Here is a 23,535-nt window from a genome sequence, read left to right on the forward strand (position 1 = left end):
ACGCACAAGTTGCATGCGTCGGTGCCAAAAATTGCGATGAAATGAAGTATGTATTTCCAAAAGGCAAAAAAAAAAAACATGTTGGTTTCTCCAAAGACAATAAAAAAAATGGACCAACTTGTTTGTTTTACAGACGTCTTTGGAAAAGTGATACCACAAGAATCTGTTTTCTTCTTAAACGTTCTTAAAGAAGAAAAAAAAAAGAATCTGTTATTTGACTTTTTAAAAAATACTTCTGGTAGCAACGCCATACATGTTGATTTGAACATGGACCTAGGTCCATGATTTGAATGAATAAAGTAATTCAAAGATGCATACTGATAACTTCATAAATTCAATCATCTTAAGTTACGGTAAGGAATATAAATATTTGTGAACGTCGTATTAACATCTAGCGAGTAGTAAAAGAAAATGAATGATAGAGACAGAAAATACCTCGTAATTGGAGCTTATTCTCCTCACTCGCTACGCTCAAATGCATTCAAGTCAATTCATTTTAAGGTTTTGTTCATTTTTATTCAATAAAACGTTACAACGTTACAATTAATAATCGGTTGTACAGAACAATATCAAAATTGCTTAATTACATAAAAAGGAAAAACATGAAGAAAATAATACTCTGGTAAAAGGAATTTTCGCTGAATCACAAAAATAAACATAAAAATACCACATGCATTACAATTTATAATTGCAAAAGGGATATCTAAGAATATACTGATCTGATATTAAATCAACATACTTCTCTTTTCCATTGAGTAAATACTTGGCCGTGCGCAGAATTACTGGGAGGTTAGGACGCGTGAACTTTTTTTGTTGAAAAAGTCAAATGCGAGGGAGCAAACTATCTAGCTAGTCATTTGGACACTTTAGCAGTTTGTAAAGTGAAATTGAAGGATTTCGTGCAAACTTTTGGTGAATTTTGTGAAAATTTCGAGTAACTTGAAACCCTCATCATCTGATCATTGATAGCAGCATGATCAAACCCTCACTTCATTGGTCAATACTCTCGTTGAATGAATTACACGCTAAATCACCCGCCTACTCATTTGTCCGCACGTCACAGGCGCTTGATGAGATCGCTCCCTATATAAATTGAAAACGGTGGCATGAAAACGAACAAGTCAATAGGAAATCAGCGCGATCCGGGAGACAAGTTTACCATCACAGCCAAGATCACTAGTACATCCATTAAGAAAATTAAAATGTTTGTTGACTTTATCTCGTTGGAATAATATCACCTATTCGGGCAACAGGAACTATATTTCACGGGTATTCGATCTCGTTACCATCTTTCATCAAAGAATAACGCCAAGAGACCGATTTGATCTAAGCCAAATTAATATGGATGCATTAACTAAAAGGGTTGTCATGTCTTTAATTCTTTTATTTTTCATCGTTTGTTCATACGGTAAGTACTATCATTATATATATATATATATATATATATCTTAAAGTTTCACGTATTGGCTTCTCTAATAATAACAAAATATGCTGAAGATAAATGGTAATGCACATTGTATATACTCCTGAAGAAGACGGAGGTCCGTCGAAAATTCGAGGAAATAAAAACTATATTGGCTTTGAAAGCATTACCATTTATCTTCAGCATATTTTGTTATATATATATATATATATATATATATTATATTTATATCTATATATTGGTCAATTATCATATCTAAAAAACATGAATTTCAAAGTGTATAATTTAGAACTATAGAAATGAAAAACATAATGTAGCACAAATCGTGCATTCGGCAAACATGAATGATTAAGACATTCATAATTGTCTATGCCCGAGTCCATCATATTTGATAGTAAAACTCCATTATTATGTGTAAACTACATAGGCAATATGCCAGTCAAAAACTCGCACATCTTTTGGAATCTATGTTGTCATTGTGTGTCGTTCTCTTAATATTTACATTTTAATTACTTTTTAATCATATAATATCCCTTAACTACTGTAACTGTTCTAAGGCTATTACTTTTGTAAACACTAGAAATCGTTTAGAGTAGATGCTTGGCTGTCCAATAGGGATAGCCTCAAGAAAACTATATAAGCTAACTCTAATGCAATTCATTGATCACATTGTTTTAGATATTCTTGGGTTTAAACAGGAAAAGATGCACGCTTATTAGAATTCACCGTTCACTTAAATAAATCTAGAGGAGTTAATGTGATGAACCCATCGAATATTATCTCTATATTCATTAACCAGAATCAGTCACTGTTGCAATGCTTGCATTTAGCCTTACCATATGTCTTTAATATTGGTCTTTAATTCATTCAAATACCAGCCTGTCTCAAGTTCTCTTTCGAAATAATTTATGACTCAAGAAAACACGATGTTTACAGGAATGTTGCACATGAAAGATTTATCATCTTTTGGGTAGCTTTGAGGTGATGAACTTAACAGAAGTGAACTTCTTTGCTCTAATTTCACAATGATTTACTATCGTTAAGAGTACATTACAAAACAGTATAGAAGTAGTCGAGAAAATAGTAATAGACATGTGGTAGATAAGCCCTGTGTTAAACAATACTATCGTCATATTGCTGCTGTTACTTCTGACTATAATAATAGTAAAGAATGATGATGATTATGAAGATCATGGCAATGTATTGGTGATATTTTGAGCAAGGTATATGTATTCATGCTGTGCTAGGATAGCTTGTCTCATTTCTTTCCGCATATATTAAAACAAATAGTGTATTATTAATTTTATGATAATTCTTTATGTGATGGATTTTAATTTAAATCATCTCATTTAACCTTATCAAAGTGCTTTCATAATATAAACACGTCTTTAGATCTTTCGGTACCAAGTAATACAAGCAAATATTTCGCGCCTGATCGACCTCATGTGGTATTTCCAAACAGACTCTAAACCCACTTCAATTGAAATATGAATAATAATACACAATACATATTATCTAAGATATGTAATAGTTGCAATGCACTTTGTAAAAAAAATCAAATCGCAAGAAAAAGATAGAAGAGAGGAAGTATGAATGTTTCAGAGACATATATGAGAAATAAACAACAAAGGTTATGAATGCTATTGCGTGTTTTTGAAAATGTCACACCGGTCTAGACGAGTGTAAACTAGGTTGTGCAAGATTTAATGCCTATATACCTGTCTTTAAACTTATAAACTCTTGAAAACATTATCTTCATATCGTCACGTAAACTGCTTTGTGTTTTTCAGAACCAAATGCAAATAAGGTCACCAGCTCACTTCCTTTTTTTATTGTTTAGGGGAATTAACTACATCGGAATGAGGGAATTAATGTTCCCATTGAATTCCTCACGTGTAAAGTAAGTTTTGAGTCATATGATAAATCAGTTCCCGTTTTATGTATGTAGCCGGAAATCTTTTTTGACTTTGTAGGCACCAATACAGTTTCATGAGGTATAATGATTATCAAACAAAACTTTGGTAATTGTATTAGAAAAACAACCTTGCACTCAATGCAATTTAATGAACAAACTGAATTGGTGTTTTTTATGATCATAATAACGATATTGTATTATCTACCCAGGGTAGGAACTCCAATAATAATAATAATAATAAAACAGCTCTAACAGTATGACCAGCATAGCAAAGCATCATAGCATGTTTTTCATCCTTCTCTGCTCTAACAGTAGCATAATTAGCCAACTTTGTTGATGGGCCAAGCGTGGCGAATTGGGCTAATGAGAGCTAGCGAGCGAAGCAAGGGAGCCAAAATATCGTCCTTTTAATACAAAAATCTACATGTATTTTCTTAAAAGATTTTGACGTAATGTTCAGAAAATATTATTATCTTTCATAAATTTTCCTGTCCTTTTCTTTTTCTTTCTCTATTTTCTTTTACTTGGTCCATGGCCCCCTAAACCGCCATCTGCACACTAGTCGTTATAAATGCTGAAAACCAATGTAGAATTCAGAAGTTAGGTTCTATTTCTAAAATCTTTTGTTTCTATTCGACCCGGTATTCGACCTGGGATCAAAAGCATGCATGACTTCCCGCCCATGAAGCGAGCGCTCTGCCCCTAAGCTACCAAGCTAGGAAGAATGGAGAACCAGACTTTGTTTTTGAATCCTGTCAATGAAGGGGTGTGAAATACGGGCTAAAAGTTCAAATCTCGATAACTATTCCGATAATAATCAAATTTTCCAAACTCGTGGTCACTGGAAATTAATTTCCAAAAACAAATAGCCTTTCATCCATAGTTTTTATGGACCTACAAGAGGAGACAATTTAAAGATAAATAAAAGTGAAGTAGCAACAAATAAAAATTTTGATGAGATGGTCTGTAAAACCAAAGTTTGTCAACTATCATCGTAAATATAGATAAGGTACAATTTCATTAACTGAACTTTGTGAAATCGTGAAATGTATTTTAGCTGAAAAAAACGATCACATTGAAGATCACCAACACAGAAAAGGAAATATTGGACAGTATATTATTATTTCTTCTTATTCCTTGTAAAAGACCCGACATCGAGCCGAAATTTCATTCTAGTTTTGCTAATTTCTCTGAAATTACACGATCACCTCCGCAATTTCTTGGTACACATATACAGACAATTGGGCATTTGATTTGAACTCATTTTCAAATCGTTATACAATTTATCTTTAAATTATGTTTTCAACCCACTAACTGCAGACATCCGGCAAGCGCGTCTTACATTATATGTCCATAACCGTGTCAATCAATTCCTCATCACATATCAAACAATTTCATGAAGTATTTGCATAATTTTTGTAAGATTTTTCCGGTTCTTTTTTTGTACAGCCTCACCAACGCAAGGCCAGTGGAGTACATGCTCTGTTACTTGTGGAGATGGAACTCAAACCCGAACTCTTCTTGATGGTTCAACTGAGACGAGAACATGTAATTTACAGTCCTGCTCAACCCCGTTAACACGTAAGAAATAATTATAGCACTCCCCACACATACACACACCCTCGGGGGAGCAGTATAAACCTTTAACATGTTTATTAGGACATGTTCTGGGGCGGATCCAAGATTTTCCAAAAGGGGGGACACATTTTCCCGAGGAAAAATTTGACAAGCAAAATAAAAAAGGAAAAAAAAGAGGTCTACACTTTTAAAGGGGATGTGGGCACACTTCTGATTTGACGGCATTTTGCATCTCAAATTTTAATTGGGCCTTTCAACAGGGGGGGGGGCCACGGGCCGGCTTTGCCCCCCCCCCCCCGGATCCGCCAGTGGACATGCTATGGAAAAGTGCACACATCTGTTATCAAACACGTCATGTAAAGTAAATGAATTCAGATGATAAGGAAATTGAATTCAATTAAAATCATTGAGATCCAAATGAAAATAGTATGGAAGCTTAAAAGTGCCACCGAGATGTTAAGATAATTATCTTGGGAAGTCGACATCATGATAGCAAAAGATCAGATGACGAGATCCTGGATATCATCATGTCCACATCTTTCAGAAGAGATGATCAGATAAAATGATTCCGGATCTCATCATGTCGACATCTTTTAGAAGAGATGATCAGATAACAAGATCCCGGATCTCGTCATGTCGACATCTTGTAGAAGAGATGATCAGATGACAAGATCTTCTACCTCGTCATGTCTACATCCAGTGGAAGAGATGATCAGATGACATGATCATGGATCGAAGATCTTGTCATCTGATCATCTCTTCTAAAGGATGTCGACATGACGAGATCCGGGATCTTGTCATCTGATCATCTCTTCTACAAGATGTCAACATGATGAGATCTTGGATCTTGTCATCTGATCATCTCTTGTACAAGATGTTGACATGATGAGATCCGAGATCTTGTCATCTGATCATCTCTTCTAAAAGATGTTGACATGATGAGATCCGGGATCTCGTCATCTGATCTTTTGTTATCATGATGTCGACTTCCCAAGATAATTATCTCAACATCTGGGTGGCACTTTTAAGCTTCCATAAAATAGACATAAAATAAAAGAAAATCGTCCTAACGCTTTGCACTCTTAGTCCCTTGGTAAAAGCTACACGAACATAAGCCTAAGGCAATAAGCATGAAGATTACAAAATATCTCTTTTAGTTGGTTGAAAATTTGTAAAAAAAAATGTTTGGGTGCCGATTCTAGATTTGCTATATAGCTTGTGGACAAACATTTCACATGACCAGCCAAATACAGCCAATAGCTAATTTCGGCACATATAGAAAATAAACAAAACTATTGGTCTATATTTCATAAGTAGAATTATATTATGATGAAACACGTTACGTCTTCAGTTCCCGCGTTACTGGTTTTGGAAATCAAACGAGGTGATATATATATATATGGTGAGGTGATTATAAATCATGCAAATGTATCTTAGACCTACGGTATAATATACATTTAAGACATCGTTTCTAAGCGGGGTTGGAGCCGAAATTTCGCAGCAGGCCTGTTCCTATCATGAGCTGTCTTTCCTTTTCAGCTGTTATCTAAATAGTTTTTGACATGGGCATGCACACTTCAAACTTTTTGTAATATCATGAAAATGTAATGATCTTTTTCTTCCCTAAATTACAGCATTAACTGATTGGAGAGTGCTCAATTGTTTCTCCCCGTGTGCTTCTGGTAGAATGCGTGCTCTTCAAGTGAGAGAATGCCTGGCAAGTCCATGTGAAGCAGGAGCATTGGTCCGATTCATATGGATGACATGTCAAGAGTGTGAAGCAGGTATGGGCCTCTACCAGTTTCTTATTCACTTTACATGTTTAAGTAATATTCAAATCCATATACAACATCTATGTTGGATGTGTTTCACAAACACCGAGATGAATTACAATAATTATGGCAAACTATTCGTCTACCATAATCAAACCAAAAGCTTCAGTCTCTGGACAATTGGTTGCTCCGCTGAATTACGTTGACGACACAGTAAAATGTTAGAAATTGTAAAATAAATCCCAAGACAAGACGTTAATTCATGTCTTCAAACATTTTCATAAATTCATCCACGCCCCCATCAAAGTATCCTGGTGCTGCCTTGAAGTCAATCCTGCAGTTCAGCCGCGATTTTGATTGTCAGCTACACTCTGGACCCATTTGCAATGACACTCTTAAGTCGCATGATTTTTTTTTTCATAGTTACCGAATTATTGATTTTTGTGAACATTATTGTCCGATGATGATGAAAAATGGTTTGTTCCGAGGGGTCGTTTCTGCATGTAAACTATCCATTTACCCCCCCCCCCACCCCGCCCGCCTCGCATTTTACAGCTTTATACCAATAGCTTTTTTTTTAATAGAGGCTAAATTTCATTTAACTTTACATGTTGTAATTGAGTATCCTTATTCTTGTTATCGTACCCATTGTGCGATTTGTTCGAATATGGAATAAGACTTTAAATATGCGTACCAGAAAGCAAGTGAATCCTTTCTTGTTCTCTGTTTTACCATTTAAATATAGTTCTTCCATGATTTCATATTTGACGTCCGGTGTGATCATGATGACGAGGTCGTTAAAAGGAGATTCATTCCATAAAACTTTTCTTCGGACAATCAGTGTAGCCATCAATCTGTTTATTCCGTGGAATACACAACATGACTAAAAATGTGTCGTTTCACCAAAGTTTTACTCTAAATTATTATTTTTTTATGATGAGGGATTATACGAATATAATTATTAATTTCATATTTGAGACTTGCTTTCAGGGAAAAGTTGCTCAGGACTGCAAGCTCCTATTAACGTCCAAAACAAGAGGATAGTTTCACATATTATTGTTTAATTTAGTGCTCAATTGTCAGGATTGTAGGCCTACTATAATCTGTCATTTTGTTTCAGTCATTGATTTTATTTTCCCGACATTTTTTCTGCCACCATAAACTATGCTATTACCAAGGCCAGATTTCCATTTTATAATTATTATAGGCGACAGTCATTCTAGTAGTAATGGCATTTAATATTTGATCAATATAATGGGTCAATGTAGCATAATCTACAACTCCATATTCATCTTTAATTGATTCGATTGATATAAATAATGCTCCAATGGCCTACTATATAGTCCCTTCTTTTTTATTTTAATGAATATACGCTCCACCCCATTAAAGGCCAAGTCTACCTAACAAAGTTTTTTATTCGAATAATAGAAAAACCTCAAACACGCATACCATTAACATTACCAAAATCGGATTAAGTTGTAATATAATAAAGTTATAAAATATCAGAGCTTCTTTTCACAATAAAGTAATATGCAAAAGACAGGTGATATGCAAATGTGGTAGTCGATGGCGTCACACACCCACTGTTTCTTTGATAATAGTAATAATGATAATGATAATAATAATAATAATAAGGGAAGCCAATTCAGTTATAAAAGTGTACTGGACCCTGCATAACATAACATAATATAAAATGTTTGAGTTGTTTGATTATTTGAAATAAAGAATACTTCAATTTCATATAAATACAAAAAAACTTCAAATTTTGCTAGTTTTACAATAAGAAAGTTCTTAATTAATTCAGATTATAATATTTTTTTTACAGCAATGATAATTCTACATTTCAGGAAGGGAACAAACCGTGTTCTATATTAAAATGAGAAAACTTTGATCATTTCATATTTCTTATTATGAAATACAAAGAAATATTGAGTGCATATGTGAGTGAGTGACGTCTTGTTTCCCTATAACTTGCCATGTTTGCATATCGAGTAGGTAATTTTTTTGTGAAAAAACAATCGGAACTTCAAACTGTCATAACTTCCTTAGTTTACATTCGATTTTGATGGATTTTCAGCATTGTTCTTGCTCGATTTTCTCTATTTGACTAAGCATAATTAATTGCATGCTTAATATTATGAAGTTAATCGGCATGAGAGGGAGACATTATAGAGTTTTTGCTCAACTCCATACGGATGATTCAAGAACAGAGTAAATGTATTTTAAATTCCCGTCAAATGACAAAGAATAGTTCGGAGGTCAAACATTGATAAATTGGAACAGCAATGGCAACTTTTTACAAAGTTTTATACCAAATCTCCAGTTTTGCTCAGCGACGTATATGGGTTGTCAGCTACGCAGACGTATAGCAAGCATTAAAAAAAATCTTATTAATATTTTACATATACCAAGAAAGAAATATGAATAAATTAAAATGGCTGGCCATAAACCCGCGTCGCTGAAAGACCTGGGGCCCGTTGCAGAAAGAGTTGCAATCAAACGCAACTCTAAAAAATCAATCGGAAGTCCCAAATGCGCGCTGTTGATTGGTTGAAAATCAAGTTGCGTATGATTTTTAGAGTTGCGATTGATTGCAACTCTTTCTGCAACGGGCCCCTGGGGTCCGTTGAGGAAAGATTTGCGTTCAAACGCAAGTCAAAAAATCAATCGCAAGTCCAAAATGCGCGTTGTTGATTGGTTGAAAAAGAAGTTTCGCCTAAATTTTTAGAGTTGCGATTGATTGCAACTCTTTCTGCAACGCGCCCCTGGGGAGTGTTTCATCAATATTTTCATCCGACAAGTTGTCTGGGGCCCGTTGCAGAAAGAGTTGCGTTTAAACGCAAGTTCCAAATGCGCGCTGTTGATTGGTTGAAAATCACGGTTGCGCATGATTTTTAGAGTTGCGATTGATTGCAACTTTTTCTGCACTGGGCCCCTGACATCTTTCCATGATTTTGATTGGCTGAGAGGCACTGTTCCTATGGTAACTGTCGGATAAAATGGGACTTGTCAGATAAAACGTCCGACAAGTCCTTTCATGAAACGCCCCCAGCTCGTCGCCAAAGCGAAAAAAATGCTAATGTGTCGACAAACACTTCTTGTTCTTTTTCATGACGGGCATTTGATTATACATTTTCTCTGTTCTTAAATCAGCCGCACGTCGCTGAGCAAAAAAAAACTCCCTTGGTCAGGGGGGGAGGGAAACCGCTTCCTATAGAAGGAGCTAGGCTGCATCTGTACTCGAGAATATATGTTTTCATTTCTTTAAATATGAAACACTATATCGCTTGTATTACATGTATTATGTGAGTGTGGTCGGCATGGTTGTACAGCTTCTCGGTCACGCTGGCGGGATATAAACATAAACCGCCGATAAACCAAACAACCCGGTATACAACCCATTTGGCATGCTGTTGTGGCGGTATTTTCGGTCTTGGCTTTATTTGGCAGTGTGAATGAGCCATAGCACCTTTAACCCCAGTAACATTTTATAAAGAAAATCGTGGCGTATACTATTTTCTATCCAGTTTTCTCTGCACAATAATTCATTATCACTTGCCTTTTTATGCCCTATCAAAAGTGGGTAAGAGAATTTGAGGGAAGTAGCACAAAGAACAGTTATAAATTTTGGTTCACTTCATTTCTTTCAATTCGGTCACTCTCTCTATCCGTGATCTTTGTTTTCTGGGATACATCGAGTAAAAAAAAGCATCCACCTAGCTACCTTTTTAAATATAACATATTAACTTTTATTTTAGCCAAGAATAAAGCTTATTTCTTTCATCCTTTACCTCAATAAGTCGCATGGTTGCAATATTAATTAACCCTATTCCAATTCTCTGTTCGTACGATCCTTGTTTAAAAAAAAATCAAAGCTTCTTGTATTGCACGTTTTCCGACAAAATTTATATCAATATGCAATATGAATGCAGCATGAATTATCTGAACGGAAATTCATATTATTTTAGATAGCGTGTTGAAGCAGTTTTTATTTACTATTGTTCCAACAGCATTAGAAGCAGCGAGTGCCACTGCCACTCCATCACCTAACGAATCAACTACATCCATTCTGACCACACTCTCACTTATAACTGATGTCCTGAGTACCGCCGAGGCATAGGGGTTCATATGCTTAACTCTCATTCGAGAGTTTGAGGATTCGAATCTTTGCCCGGTGCGTATGTCTTTATAAAGCAAAAACCTTATACTAGTGATCATAATTTAAGATTTGAAATTATTACATTGTCGGAATCTAACCCCCTTTTAAAAACAGAAAAATTGAGCTAGATGCAGGGGCCTACCGATAATAATCTATAGAATAGTTATTTTTACGCATGTCTTGTATCATATTTTAAACATTATTTTGTTTCGTTTTGTTTTGTTCATTTTATGATAACGAAAAAACCTTATTTTTTGTTCCCATTATCATGATTTTAAAATGACTCTACATGACATGTATAGACAAAATCAAATTCCCATCTCCATAACTTTTTTTAAATTGTGAACAGACATGAGAATGCAGCCTAGAGTTATGGATAATTTATTTACAATTGAATCAGCGGAAATGGGTTATGTCAAGAACACAGTACCACAGAGCCCGTATTTGAAACGTCACCTTATATACAGCAGTCTTTTTTGTCAATAAACAGCAATACTGGTTCTGAATATCTTGATTTAAAATCTTAAGGAATATCCGCCCTTTGGCATACAGAAAGAGCTTAACGCGCTTGGCCATGCGCCGGGCCGTCATTACAAAATAATATGGAAAAATTAAAGAATGCAAACCCGAAGAAACTCAATATATAGAAGAGTTTACACAGACGTCTCTCTAGATTGAAATTGACATTTAAATTCATATTAACAAATGGTTTTTAAATTTAAAGAGACCCCCCCCCACACACACACATTGCGTAGGCCTGCCAAAAGACTTTACGTTGGCATGGTGGAAGTGATGCCACTTTAATTTCCCCTCGCCGTACTGCAGTCTACACACGTGTGTCAATCGGATGAATCATTTTCAAAGCCCCCCCCCATCTTAAAAAAAAATTACATGCCACGACCACATAATACGACATTCTATAGTCTTTAGCAACCTACAAAATCTAAATCTGGATAAATATAAATTATGTGGAAAACGACCCCCTACCCTTCGCTGTATATTTGACTAGGAAATTGGAATCGGTTGAGCTATTATCCCCCTTTTCCATATTACCCTTATGTGACCTATAGTTATAACAAAATATGTCCCGATCATTATCCTTTTGGGGAATTATTAGTGGGGAATATGGCTTTATCTCGAACATGTCTCCCCTTTTTATAGTGTCCCTGTCGTTACTGAAACGATCCATATTATATGACTTGGGTTACCCCCTGTTTTGTTCTTATATACTTGTAATCATACTCAATTACATTTCTATTTTTTTATTATTTTCATTTGTCTTTTAGATGCCAGTCGAGTACACATGAACAAATAGCGAAGACGAAACGGCGATCATTAGTCAGTCGGACGCGAGATGAAGGAATATATTTGTGAAATGTGTATGTAATAATGTTGCAGGTACATTCTACCTAAACGATAATTATAGACTATGTATTCATACACTTTGAGAAGAAAAAAAAATGGAGCCGATTAGAACTTTTCCCCAGTTTCCAATATGCAAAACAGAAAAGGAAGTCTTATACTATGTGATCTTTGATGCAGGAAACAATTGTTGTTCAAAAAAAAAAAAACCAAAGCGAATCTTATGAGAACTATTTTTCTCAAGGTTCTAATTAGCTCCGTTTTTATTTTAGTGACGTGTATATATATGATTATTTCTGTTAGCTTTGTATTATATATTTGTACATACAGTATTATTAATTCTGATATATAAACATATTATTATTATTATTTATTTTGGAAATGAAGATGATACAAAACATATAATTCAGAGAACAAAAAATTAACAAACCATGATAGAAATTAACCACTGGAATGCCAGGGCAGACTATAGTGAAATAAATAACTGTTGCAATTACCCTTCTGTCCTACTTCCAAACACAGAATGATAAAACACAGTACATGATTTCAAAATATTAAAATAATTGCAAGTCACTGTTTCCGTAGTGGGAAGGAAGTTATTTTTTATGTACTTTAATTTGTGGCGCCTCAACCAGAGGAATGAGTCCTTTAAATGTTGTTAATTGCATAATAATTTATGTAAGGTCTTAAGGATACAAATATCAAACTCTTTGTACTCGGATGCGTCCGATTTGTAATGCGTAGTAAAACAATACATACATTAAGTATTTTAAGATGTATATAGGGCCTACTCATAATTGTGCTTTCAAAATAATAACGTAATGTTGTACAGAAGTCAAATCATAATCAGACAAACTGTTTCAAATCACTTGACAACCAATTGATAACGAGTTGGTCGAATTACTGCAGCTAATTCAAGTGTCAGCAAGTGAACTGATAGTGCCATGTAACTCAATCATGCCAATGTAATCAAGGTAAATTTTCTAATAAAAACGCACCAAAAGGGCCAATTCGTATATAGAGGTCAATTTACATAACCTCGAATAACATTACTTAACTGCGAGAGTGGCGTGATTTGGAAATAACTTTTTCAGACTTGCTTCCAGAAATATTTTCTTAAAGTAATTACAAATCGCACCTGATCTAATCATTTGCTTAGAAAATAGCAGCAGGTAGATATAATTCATGTGCATCCAAGTAAATCATTACGTTTGAGTCCGCCTGAATTTTCACATGGTATTAGATTGAAATTGATATTAAGAGAGCTCAGTAATAATTTTCTGATTACTTAATGTAAAAAAAGATTGATTGTGACTACAACAAAAATACACGGTTTAAAAAGGGTCCTCATTGCTTGATATGAGCATGTAAATTTTTCAATTATTTTAGAACTTTGATTTCACCATATTCGTTACAATAGAAAATAGTTTCTTTCATGATATTCATGATGTTATGAATACATAAATTAACAATTATTTGTACATAATGAAGTAATCAATGTTATTTTGTTAGATTGTTACTTATCTTATAATGCTGATGATAAAAAGATAATCATAATTACCAAGTATTTTATATAAAAGTCATGTAAATAAAACTCTCAGATACCTACAATCAAGCTCATGTTGTTCATTGTTTGATGTGTTTTATTTGTGACGGGGCCGTATTCTGAACTCCGGTAAATCTGCAGCTTTGCTTTATCCATGGATGGTTAAATATGGCACAAATTCACTCTTGAAGTATGAGTAACAACATACACAAGAATTAAACCAACAATGGAAAAACTATTTATGTATTTTTTTACGTCTGCGGCTTCCTATAATTTTAGCTTAGACCATGTAGACTAGTGACATTTACCATACAGATCTGCCATGTCAGTATAAACTCTAAAACACTGTAATGCGTTGGCCATAACTAAGGGGCTCTAAGAGAAAAATAAAGTAACATAGAGAATGTCCAATGGATTGGGTGGGCGATATGTTGATATGTCAGTACATGATTTTTTTGCATGCTATGTATGAATTCACAAATACGTGACTGTCATTACATTTGATTTTGTCTACTTTGATTCTATGTTGGTCACCTGGTTCCATTTTGCTCTGGCGACAATTGCTCAGATGGATAATCTGCACGTTAAGCCAAACACGAAATCTAACCTCCAAAGCAAACATAAAGCATATTACCTTCACTAAAGCTAATTAAACCCTAAATTTATAATATCTGAACAAAACACCTTTCATTACAATCCTAACTCTAGTCCAAATCTGCCTATGCACCGTCAGAGCAAATGACGCAGAATCATATGTGGTGTCATCGGTCACCGTCAATTAGCTAGGCAATGAAGAGGCAGTCCGTGATTAGACATTATACGAGTATTCGCTCCATGATGCACGACGGATTCAAGAACACAGAAAACATATTGTAAAATGCCCTTTATGAAAATGAACAACCAATAACTTTTGTTAAAAAATGATGAATCAAAACGGCAGTTTCGTCCTGGACTCTCTCTAGACAAACGACGTATTTGCAATTTTATAATTGGGACGAAACTGCTTTTTCCGGTTTACCAATTTTCGACAAAGACCTTGTAGCTGTTCATTGTCATTTTACGTTGTGCGTCGCGGAGAGAAACTCCCTAGTGATTATAAAAACATATCCTCTGACAGACTGATTTTATTCCAAAATATGGTAGCATTCTCAATATACAGGAACTCATTTCATGTTCTAATTTCTATGAAAATTTCATTGGTCCCGCTTCAACAGTTTTAAGACACATTCTGGTACGTTACAGAGGTGCATTTCAGGCCATTCCAAGTAGGCAGCACTGCTGTATTTCTGTATTGTCATTGGCATGATAACTCACATTTTAACATCCAGATCTGAGCAGGGACATTTCCCTGATATCTAGCCCATCAAATCATAAATTTCAGCAGGCATGTTTGGGAGGACAAGAAAAGTTCAGGATGAATGTTTGATGATTGATAGGTGAAAAAGTGTGACTCCAACCTGAAAGGAAATAATTATGATGGAGGATTACAGTAAGCTGAAAAATGAAGGGCATTTTGCGAAAGCGAACATTACCGGTGCATGGCCTTTGGCACAATAATCGATCACACCATTTTATTCCACGAGCTCTCCCATATAGGTGTTCGTGGAAAGGCCGGTGTTATCTTTCTAACAGAAATCTATTTGTATCATTAAACGAACAAACGTCTGATTTCAAAGATATAACATGTGGTGTCCCACAAGGAAGCCTGTTGGGCCCATTATTATTTATTCTTTATGTAAACGATTACCACAGGTCTGCTAAATCTTTGTCATTCATTTCATTTGCAGATGATACTAATTTTCATTTTTTACACAATAATCCCAATGTTCTTTTTAATGTTATTGAAAAGAAGAGTTCTTTTGCAAGTATATGCGCCCATAATGACCCCCTATTCTTCGAACGTAACACCTTAAAGGTCAAGTCCACCCAAGAAAATTGTTGATTTGAATCGATAGAGAAAAAATCAAACAAACATAACACTGCAAATTTCATCGGATTTAAAATAAGAAAGTGATGACATTTTTTAAGTTTCGCTTATTTTTCAAAATACACAACTCAGCGATATGCAAATGAGAGAGTCGATGATGTCCACCACTCACTATTTCTTTTTTTTATTGTTTGAATAATACAATATATAAATTTTTACGAAGTTGGCAATAAGGACCAACTTAACTTAACCATAAACTGTTAAAATAATAGTAATTCCACATGTTCAGGGAGAAATAAAACTTTGTTTCACTTGACAAGGAGGAGAAAATTAGAATATTTCATATTTCCTATAATAAAATACAAAAGAAATAGTGAGTGGGTGACGTCATCAGTCTGCCAATTTGCATAATAATAATAATTAGACTTATATATGGTATACAATTTGTTTTTGTTTGATTGAAGTGAAATAAATAAAATTGAAATTGATATCGCACCAAATCCACTCTGTAGAGTGCCCAAGGCGCTTTTTAGGAAATTATAAAAGAAATTAAAAAGAATTGAAGAGAAATGTTTTAAGGTAATGTTTGAAAGTTTCAAAGTTCAAGCACTGTTTGATGTTTTCAGTTAGGCTATTCCATAACTTAGAGGATGAGTAAACAAATGATCTCCCCCCCCCAGGTTTGGGAAACTTTGGGGGTAACAAGAGAATTGAAAAATGAGGAACGTAAGGATCTTGAAGGGGTATAACTTTTGATCAGTGAAATGAGGTACTGCATGGGGAGAAGAGCCGTGGACACAACAAAATCTTGAACATACAGGGAGCCAATGTAAGTGCGCCTGATGGTGGATAGAGAAACGATGCTAGCGGCAGCATTTTGAATACCGACCAGGATGTGCATATAACTGTTTTGTGAAATTAAGCGAAACTTTAAAATGTCCTAACTTTCTTATTTTACACCCGACTTTGATGAAATTTTTAGTCTTTTGCTTGTTGGATTTTTCTCCTTTTTCTCAAATCAACTGTTTATTGGGGTGGACTTGTCCTTTAAAAATCCTTTTTTTTTATTCTACTTGGTTGATGTATGCTTAGATATGATTCTGGTCTTTTACCCTCCGTGTTTCATGATATATGTTTACCAAAAATCGTATAGTTCATAAATACCCAAAGACACAATCAGATTAATTTCATCTACTTCTTTTGGGAACATTTTCCGCAGAAAACTCTTTTATTTTTGAAGGCTCTATAGATTATGGAATACTTTGGCCAATGATTTGAAAAGCTCCCCTTTACTACCAACTTTTAAAAGAAATTTGAAAAAAATCTCTTGCTTCCGTACAAACCTTAACTTATTTTGTTTTGTTTAATTTTTTTTAAAGATTTTTTGTCTCCGTTCCTTCTTTCTTTCTTTCTTTCTCTTTTCTACCTTTTGTCTTCCTTCCTTTCCCTCTTTTGTCTTTTCTTTTCTGTTCTCATGTTCCTCTCCCTATGACTCTCCCTCACTCTCTCTCTCTCTCTCTTATTTGGTCCCCATGGAAGACCAGCCGCACATAATAATATTTGGTGCAGCTGAATGTGGGTTATCCAACCGTCTTTTATCTTAAAATTGATCTTTTTTATCTTTTAATTTATCTTTTCTTTTTTTATCAATGTTTATGATTTATTTCATTATGTATTATGTTACTCATTAGTATCTCTTTACATGACTATATTGTCAAATGTTTTTTATGACGGAAATAAAAACAAACAATGGTTTAAGGCGCTCGCGACAGAAAGTAGTCTTCGTCAGCCTTCTTATTCCATCGATCTGAGATCAATGTCGTATTGCTGTGCAATGGTGAAAAACACATTTATGTCCGTGGAGCCTTGTCAAAAGGCTATCATACACTAGATGTGGTAGACCATGGACCTAATGGGTAGACGGAGAAAATCATTTTCTGGGGAGCTGATCTGGAAGAAAGAGAATGAGTAATTGAGAAAGGGAGGGGTGCGGTAAAAATAAAATATCTAGAGAGAGGGTGGAGAGATAGAGAGAACAGAGAGAGAGAGAGGTAAGAGCTGGTTAGATGAGTAAGTGTGCTCAATTTACAGATTGTCCAACTTTTATGAAATTTTGCATTTTAAATTAGATACATAGATAGATGAATGAATAGAAAAGTAAATAAACGAACAAATAAATGAATAAAGCATTTTCTAAAGAGTAGTTCATATTTCTATATGAACATGATAATGCTAAAACCATGATGTAAGATAATCAAAATATTTTATTGTTTAAATTTTGTTTTGGTATCATTTGAAATGACCTCTGTTACTTTTGAAAAGTAATAATTTGATCGCTAATGCATGCTCGCTCATGTTTGATTTGACAATTAGATTTCTTGGCAGAAGTTACCAAATGACGCACTCCTGCCAAAATGTATTGATCAGTCTTGATTCATTAAAGAGATATTTTATAAAAAGGAGAGCTGGTTTTTTTTTGTGTTTGGCTGCAAAAGTTTCCCCAGCATAGACTTCGGTAAGAATCTTGATAAAAAGGAATGAAAATTTTCTTCTAAAACTGAATATATGGCAAATTAAAGATTTAAATATGTGCGAGTTTTTATTGGTCTATACCATAACGTTTTCTGGTATCAATTAACTTGACAAGTTTTATAGGGTGGTGGGAAGTTTTGGGAATAACGGAAGAAAGTAGTGAAGAAGGAAATAAAAGAAAAGCAACAGAGAATATTTTGATGGCCGTATTGGCCATACAGAATAAACAAGAAAGAAATGCACATTATTTTACACTATCTAATTTCCTTTCTTAAAATTCAAAATGTAGGCTGTGTTGTGCTTTAATTTTAACGTCTGGTACATTCGCGAATAAGATCTTGGGGTTTTCTACGACGGAAAAATATTAGTGGAGTCAGACAACACATAAAAGTATATGTACATCTTGATTGAGAGCCCCCCCCCCCTTTATGGGGTAATTTCGTTTTCTTCTGCTTTGTTACATTTAATTTTGGAGCCCTCCAAAATCCAAACCAACTATTGAGGACAATATATATATATATATGTATATATATATATATGGAGCGTTGTGGCCCAGTGGATTAGTCTCCGGACTTTGAAACAGAGGGTCGTGGGTTCGAATCCCAGCCATGGCGTAATTTCCTTCAGCAAGAGATTTATACACATTGTACTGCACTCGACCAAGGTGAGGTGAATGGGTACCCGGTAGGATTTAATCCTTGAACGCTTAAGCGCCTATTAATATGGCGGCTTAGCAACAGCCGGGGTAATAATATGATACCAAGTATCAAAGCGCAGTTGAGTATATGCACATAGTAACTGCGCTATATAAATGGAAATATAAATATATATATATATATATATATATATATATATATATATATATATACAGTGCGTATCAAAAAAAAGTTTACACTTAGAAAAAATCCTGTAAAATTATACATTTGCAATATCCTGAAGAATTTCCACATTTTAACATTAGTACAGATCCATTTAATCAAATGACGATATAACTGTCGAAAAATATTTCCGCTTGACTGAGCACCACTTACTTTTGAAAAGCTGGTGAAAAATGATTTGCGCAGAACTTTGAAATAGTTATGTAAATAAAAGTAGACCTTAATCATGAAGAACACGTGGAATTTAGCTAGTAAAATTGATTTGAAGATCTCTTTAACCTTTTTAAACTTGTGTCCTTTCCCAAAACCCTCCGAAGAGTGCATTGCGCCCCACCCCACTCTCCACACACCGAGGACATCGTGACGATATTTGCTTTAGACTGAGCTGTGAATTACATGAAATAACTTAGGCTTGATTTTCATGATTTTAAAGATTGGGAAAAGTGTGGAGAAACAAGTATTAAATGAAAAATGAAATGTAAACCCACTTTGAATAATAAAAACTTAGTAAAAAATGGTAGAGATGTCTGATTTTAACTTTTCTTCAGATTCAGTTATGTCCTCAGATCCAGCTGGCACAAAAATGGTAAAGGTTGTGCTTACTAAGTGTTGAAATTTCAATTTGGGTGGAAAATTGTTAGAAAATGGTTGACTGTATCCGTTTTATTTCAATTGACTGAAAGTGCAAGGGAATTGTATGAGAAATATTCCGCAAGGTAAGTTTGATTTCGCCCTTTCCCCTTGACACGGCGTGAAAACGAGCATTTCTGCGCAAACAGATTTCTGCCAGCTTTACAAAAATGGACAGTGCTCACTCAAGTGTAACATTCTGTCAAAAATTTTACTTTCATGTGATAGATGAGACCCTAACCCAAGATTATATGTCAAAAAATTACCCACATGTTTTATATTTTTTAATTCCCATAGCTTTTTCAAAGTGTAAACTTTTTTTTGATACGCACTGTATATATATATATATATATACACACACACACACACACTGACGATAAGGTACCCCTCTCCGATCCAATCCGGGGGGGGATCCTGTTTCCATTTTTAAATATCGACAACGTGAGAAATAGGTTTTAGGCGCACTAATTGGTTAAAAACAATCGAACGAAGGACGTTTCAAAATTACATTAGGAAGGAAACAAGATAATCGATAACGTGCATGCGTGCGTGCGAAGGTCAGTATCTATATAGGGCAGGGACGGATCCAGGATTTCGTAAGGGGGGTACAGATTTTAGCCGCGCATAATAATTGCGGGGGCTTGCCTGGGCCATGTGGGTAGGGAGGGGAGGCGGCTTATGGTGAGGCCCGGGGAGGGCGAGTGGGGAAGGAGGGGACCTGAAGGAAAAGGATTTATTATTTTGTGTGTGGGATGTGCGGGAGTCTTTATTATTCTTTTTTCTGTATTATACTTCTTAATTTCTTCCAGTGAATTTGAAAAGGAATGGATTAATTTATGAATTTATGTATATTTTTACGAATTACTTATTTACTGGTACTTTGAGGGAGTTATTAATGAAGCTATTATGATGTATCATTTATGATGTTATGGAAATTTATAAAGCCAGTCTGTGTTTGTATTCACTGGAAGAAGAAAACTTAAATGCTGTAAAGGGAAAATAAGTTGAGAAGGTATGAAATTGTTAAGTCATTGAAGTAAGTTACAATGTTCTAAATTGATGAATATGAGAAAGTTGTCCCTACCAGCAGGGGCGGAAATCTCTCCCAAAAGGTAGGGGGACACATGGATCCAGCCTTTGCCAATAAGGGGGGATTTTTTTCAGCCATACTTTCCCCGATTGGCAGCTCGAAGATGATCCTTGTTTGTTTCTTTGAAGGGGTAGTCCTCATTAGTCACTTCTTAGCTTTATTCTTATTAATTAATATATAATATCATAATCGTTATATATATGATGCGAGTGCGAAGCGCGAGCTAATTTTTTTGGATTTTTTCCCCTAAAATTTGAACTGATTCTGGGCAATGTTTGTTATCCTGAAAAATAAATACTACGAACGCAAAGCGCGAGCAGAAATGAACTGATGGAAAAGATACCTGTTAAAGTAGCATTTAACAATCAAATTTTGCGAGCGCGAAGCGCGAGCTGATTTTTTTGGACATATTTTACCTAAAGAAAAAAAATTCTAAGCACTTTTGTAGCTCAAGCAGAATAAATATGTAAGTAAACAATTAATGCGAAGCGCGAGCGTAAAATGTCGAGATTTAGTCCTATAATATTTACTGAACAAGACACACTATTCATGTTTTGTAAATCTTGAAAAGGATGAGTATTAATAATGCGAGCGCAAAGCGCGAGCAGAAATTTTTTATATACGTTTTAAAATGGTACCTGTTAAGGACTGCTTGCACATAGCCATGAAGGCGTTACATATTTCAACAATCAAAAAATGCGAGCGCGAAGCGTGAGTTGAAAAATTTTGAATTTTCTAAAGAAGGAATGGAAAATTTTAATCAGTTTTTGTAATCGTGAACAGATTAGCTATATGATTTAACGAAGCGCGAGCAGAAAAAAATCGAGATCTAGACCTAACAAGTGGAATGCCTCTGGCCGTCTCACCTGCATCACGCAGTTCAATATAGCAGCAGTGCTGACTTTGAAAACTACTCTAACTCGCACAAGATGTTCAGTGATACATGGTTACTATTATGTCCACTTTTTATGAACTAGACCAATAAACTTACAGAGATATGATGGTTATTCAACATATACATCAAATTCAGCCAATGTTCATTGACCTTTGACCTTGGTCATGTGACCTGAAATGCACTCAGGATGTTCAGTGATACTTGATTACTCTAATGTCCAAGTTTCATGAATCAGATCCATAAACTTTCAAAGTTATGATGGTAATTCAACAGATACCCCCAATTCGGCCAAAGTTCATTGACCCTAATTGACCTTTGACCTTAATCATGAGACCTGAAACTTACACAAAATGTTCAGGAATGCTTTATAACTATTATGTCCAAGTTTCATGAATCAGATTCATAAACTTTAAAGTTATGATGGGAATTCAACAGATACCCCAATTCAGCCAAAGTTCATTGACCCTAAATGACCTTTGACCTTGGTTATGTGACATAAAACTCATGCAGGATGTTCAGTGATACTTGATTAATCTTATGTCCCAGTTTCATGAACTAGGTCCGCATACTTTCTAAGTTATGACGTCATTTCAAAAACTTAACCTCAGGTTAAGATTTTGATGTTGATTCCTCCAACATGGTCTAAGTTCATTGACCCTAAATGACCTTTGACCTTGGTCATGTGACATGAAACTCTAATAGGATGTTCAGTAATACTTGATTAACCTTATGGCCAAGTTTCATGAACTAGGTCCATTACTTTCTAAGTTATGATGTCATTTCAAAAACTTAACCTCAGGTTAAGATTTGATGTTGACGCCGCCGCCGCCGTCGCCGTCGGAAAAGCGGCGCCTATAGTCTCACTCTGCTATGCAGGTGAGACAAAAATGGGCCACTCTTTTCATGTTTTGTAAAACATCAAAAGGAGAGTAATATGGAGTCTTCCTACATTAATAATGCGAGCACAAAGCGCGAGCAGAAAAAAAAATTATATTTTGATCTGAAACTGGATAATGATTTAAATTAGAGAACATGTTGAGTATCTGAATAAACATGCGCGAACGTGATTCATAATATTTAGACCTAGAATCTTAGCATTCTAAATACAACTTTAATTATTAAAATCATGAAACTTTGATATTCTGATCTTAAAAAAAGGTAAATTTCAGCTTATATTTCAAGCACTTGTAAAAAAATTGTAAGGTGGATATGGATCGCAGTTAAAAAAGAGCTGATATTATTATTACTTTAAGTTTTGACATAGGACCGGGGCATCATTACTACATGTCATCATATGAAAATTGTGACTATCTTCCTATTCCACTTGCTAAGCGCGAGATGAAACAAAAGGGACAATTTAATTGTTAAATTAATATCATATTTATTAATGCCTAATGAGGGCGCGAAATGTAATGATATCATGACATAAAAACTGGACATTTCACCTTTGTGATTATGAATAGGATGCATCAGTTAATATATTTTAACCATTAATGCGAGCGCAAATCGCGAGCTAAAATTTTTGATAAACTGTCATGAAAAGGGGATTTTAAGTAGTTTATTGTATAATCAATATTGAAACATTTATATGAATCGCCAATCAAAACGAGAGCGCGCAGCGCGCTAGCTGATACGTCTTGACAATCAGACCTGAAAAGGGATATTTTGAAAACTTTATGGAATACACGAAAATAATAGGTACCTGAAAAATCAAAATTTGCGAGCGCGCAGCGCAAGCAGCAAATGTTAACATTCAGACCTTAAAACTGACATTTTTACACAGCACTTTTAAAAACCAATTTGTAAATTACACAAAATAATGAAATTC

At 34.8% G+C, this 23,535-nt stretch overlaps 1 protein-coding gene across 2 annotated transcripts; it reads left to right on the forward strand.

The window, feature by feature from the left end:
- The first annotated feature begins 1,061 nt into the window (after nt 1–1,061).
- On the forward strand, nt 1,062–13,824 carry LOC121410576 (A disintegrin and metalloproteinase with thrombospondin motifs adt-1-like). Of its 2 annotated transcripts, XM_041602751.1 has the most exons (5): nt 1,062–1,408; nt 4,788–4,919; nt 6,551–6,700; nt 10,699–10,862; nt 12,134–12,289. In XM_041602751.1, the coding sequence occupies exons 1-4, from the start codon at nt 1,342–1,344 to the stop codon at nt 10,806–10,808; spliced, it is 459 nt and encodes a 152-aa protein (XP_041458685.1). In that variant the 5' UTR covers nt 1,062–1,341; the 3' UTR covers nt 10,809–10,862; nt 12,134–12,289. The 2 variants fall into 2 exon arrangements, with proteins under 2 accessions (XP_041458685.1, XP_041458686.1); XM_041602752.1 differs by lacking the exon at nt 10,699–10,862 and having other exon boundaries at nt 1,075–1,408; nt 12,134–13,824.
- The last annotated feature ends 9,711 nt before the right edge of the window (nt 13,825–23,535 follow it).

The sequence above is a fragment of the Lytechinus variegatus genome, chromosome 3 (genome assembly GCF_018143015.1).
Source record: "Lytechinus variegatus isolate NC3 chromosome 3, Lvar_3.0, whole genome shotgun sequence".
NCBI lineage: Eukaryota > Metazoa > Echinodermata > Echinoidea > Temnopleuroida > Toxopneustidae > Lytechinus > Lytechinus variegatus.

Coding starts and splice junctions, on each gene's coding strand:
- LOC121410576 (XM_041602751.1), top strand. CDS start 1,342: ATGGATGCATTAACTAAAAGGGTTGTCATGTCTTTAATTCTTTTATTT. Junction 1,409..4,787: donor TTTCATCGTTTGTTCATACG/GTAAGTACTATC, acceptor TTTTTTGTACAG/CCTCACCAACGCAAGGCCAG. Junction 6,701..10,698: donor ATGTCAAGAGTGTGAAGCAG/GTATGGGCCTCT, acceptor TTGTTCCAACAG/CATTAGAAGCAGCGAGTGCC.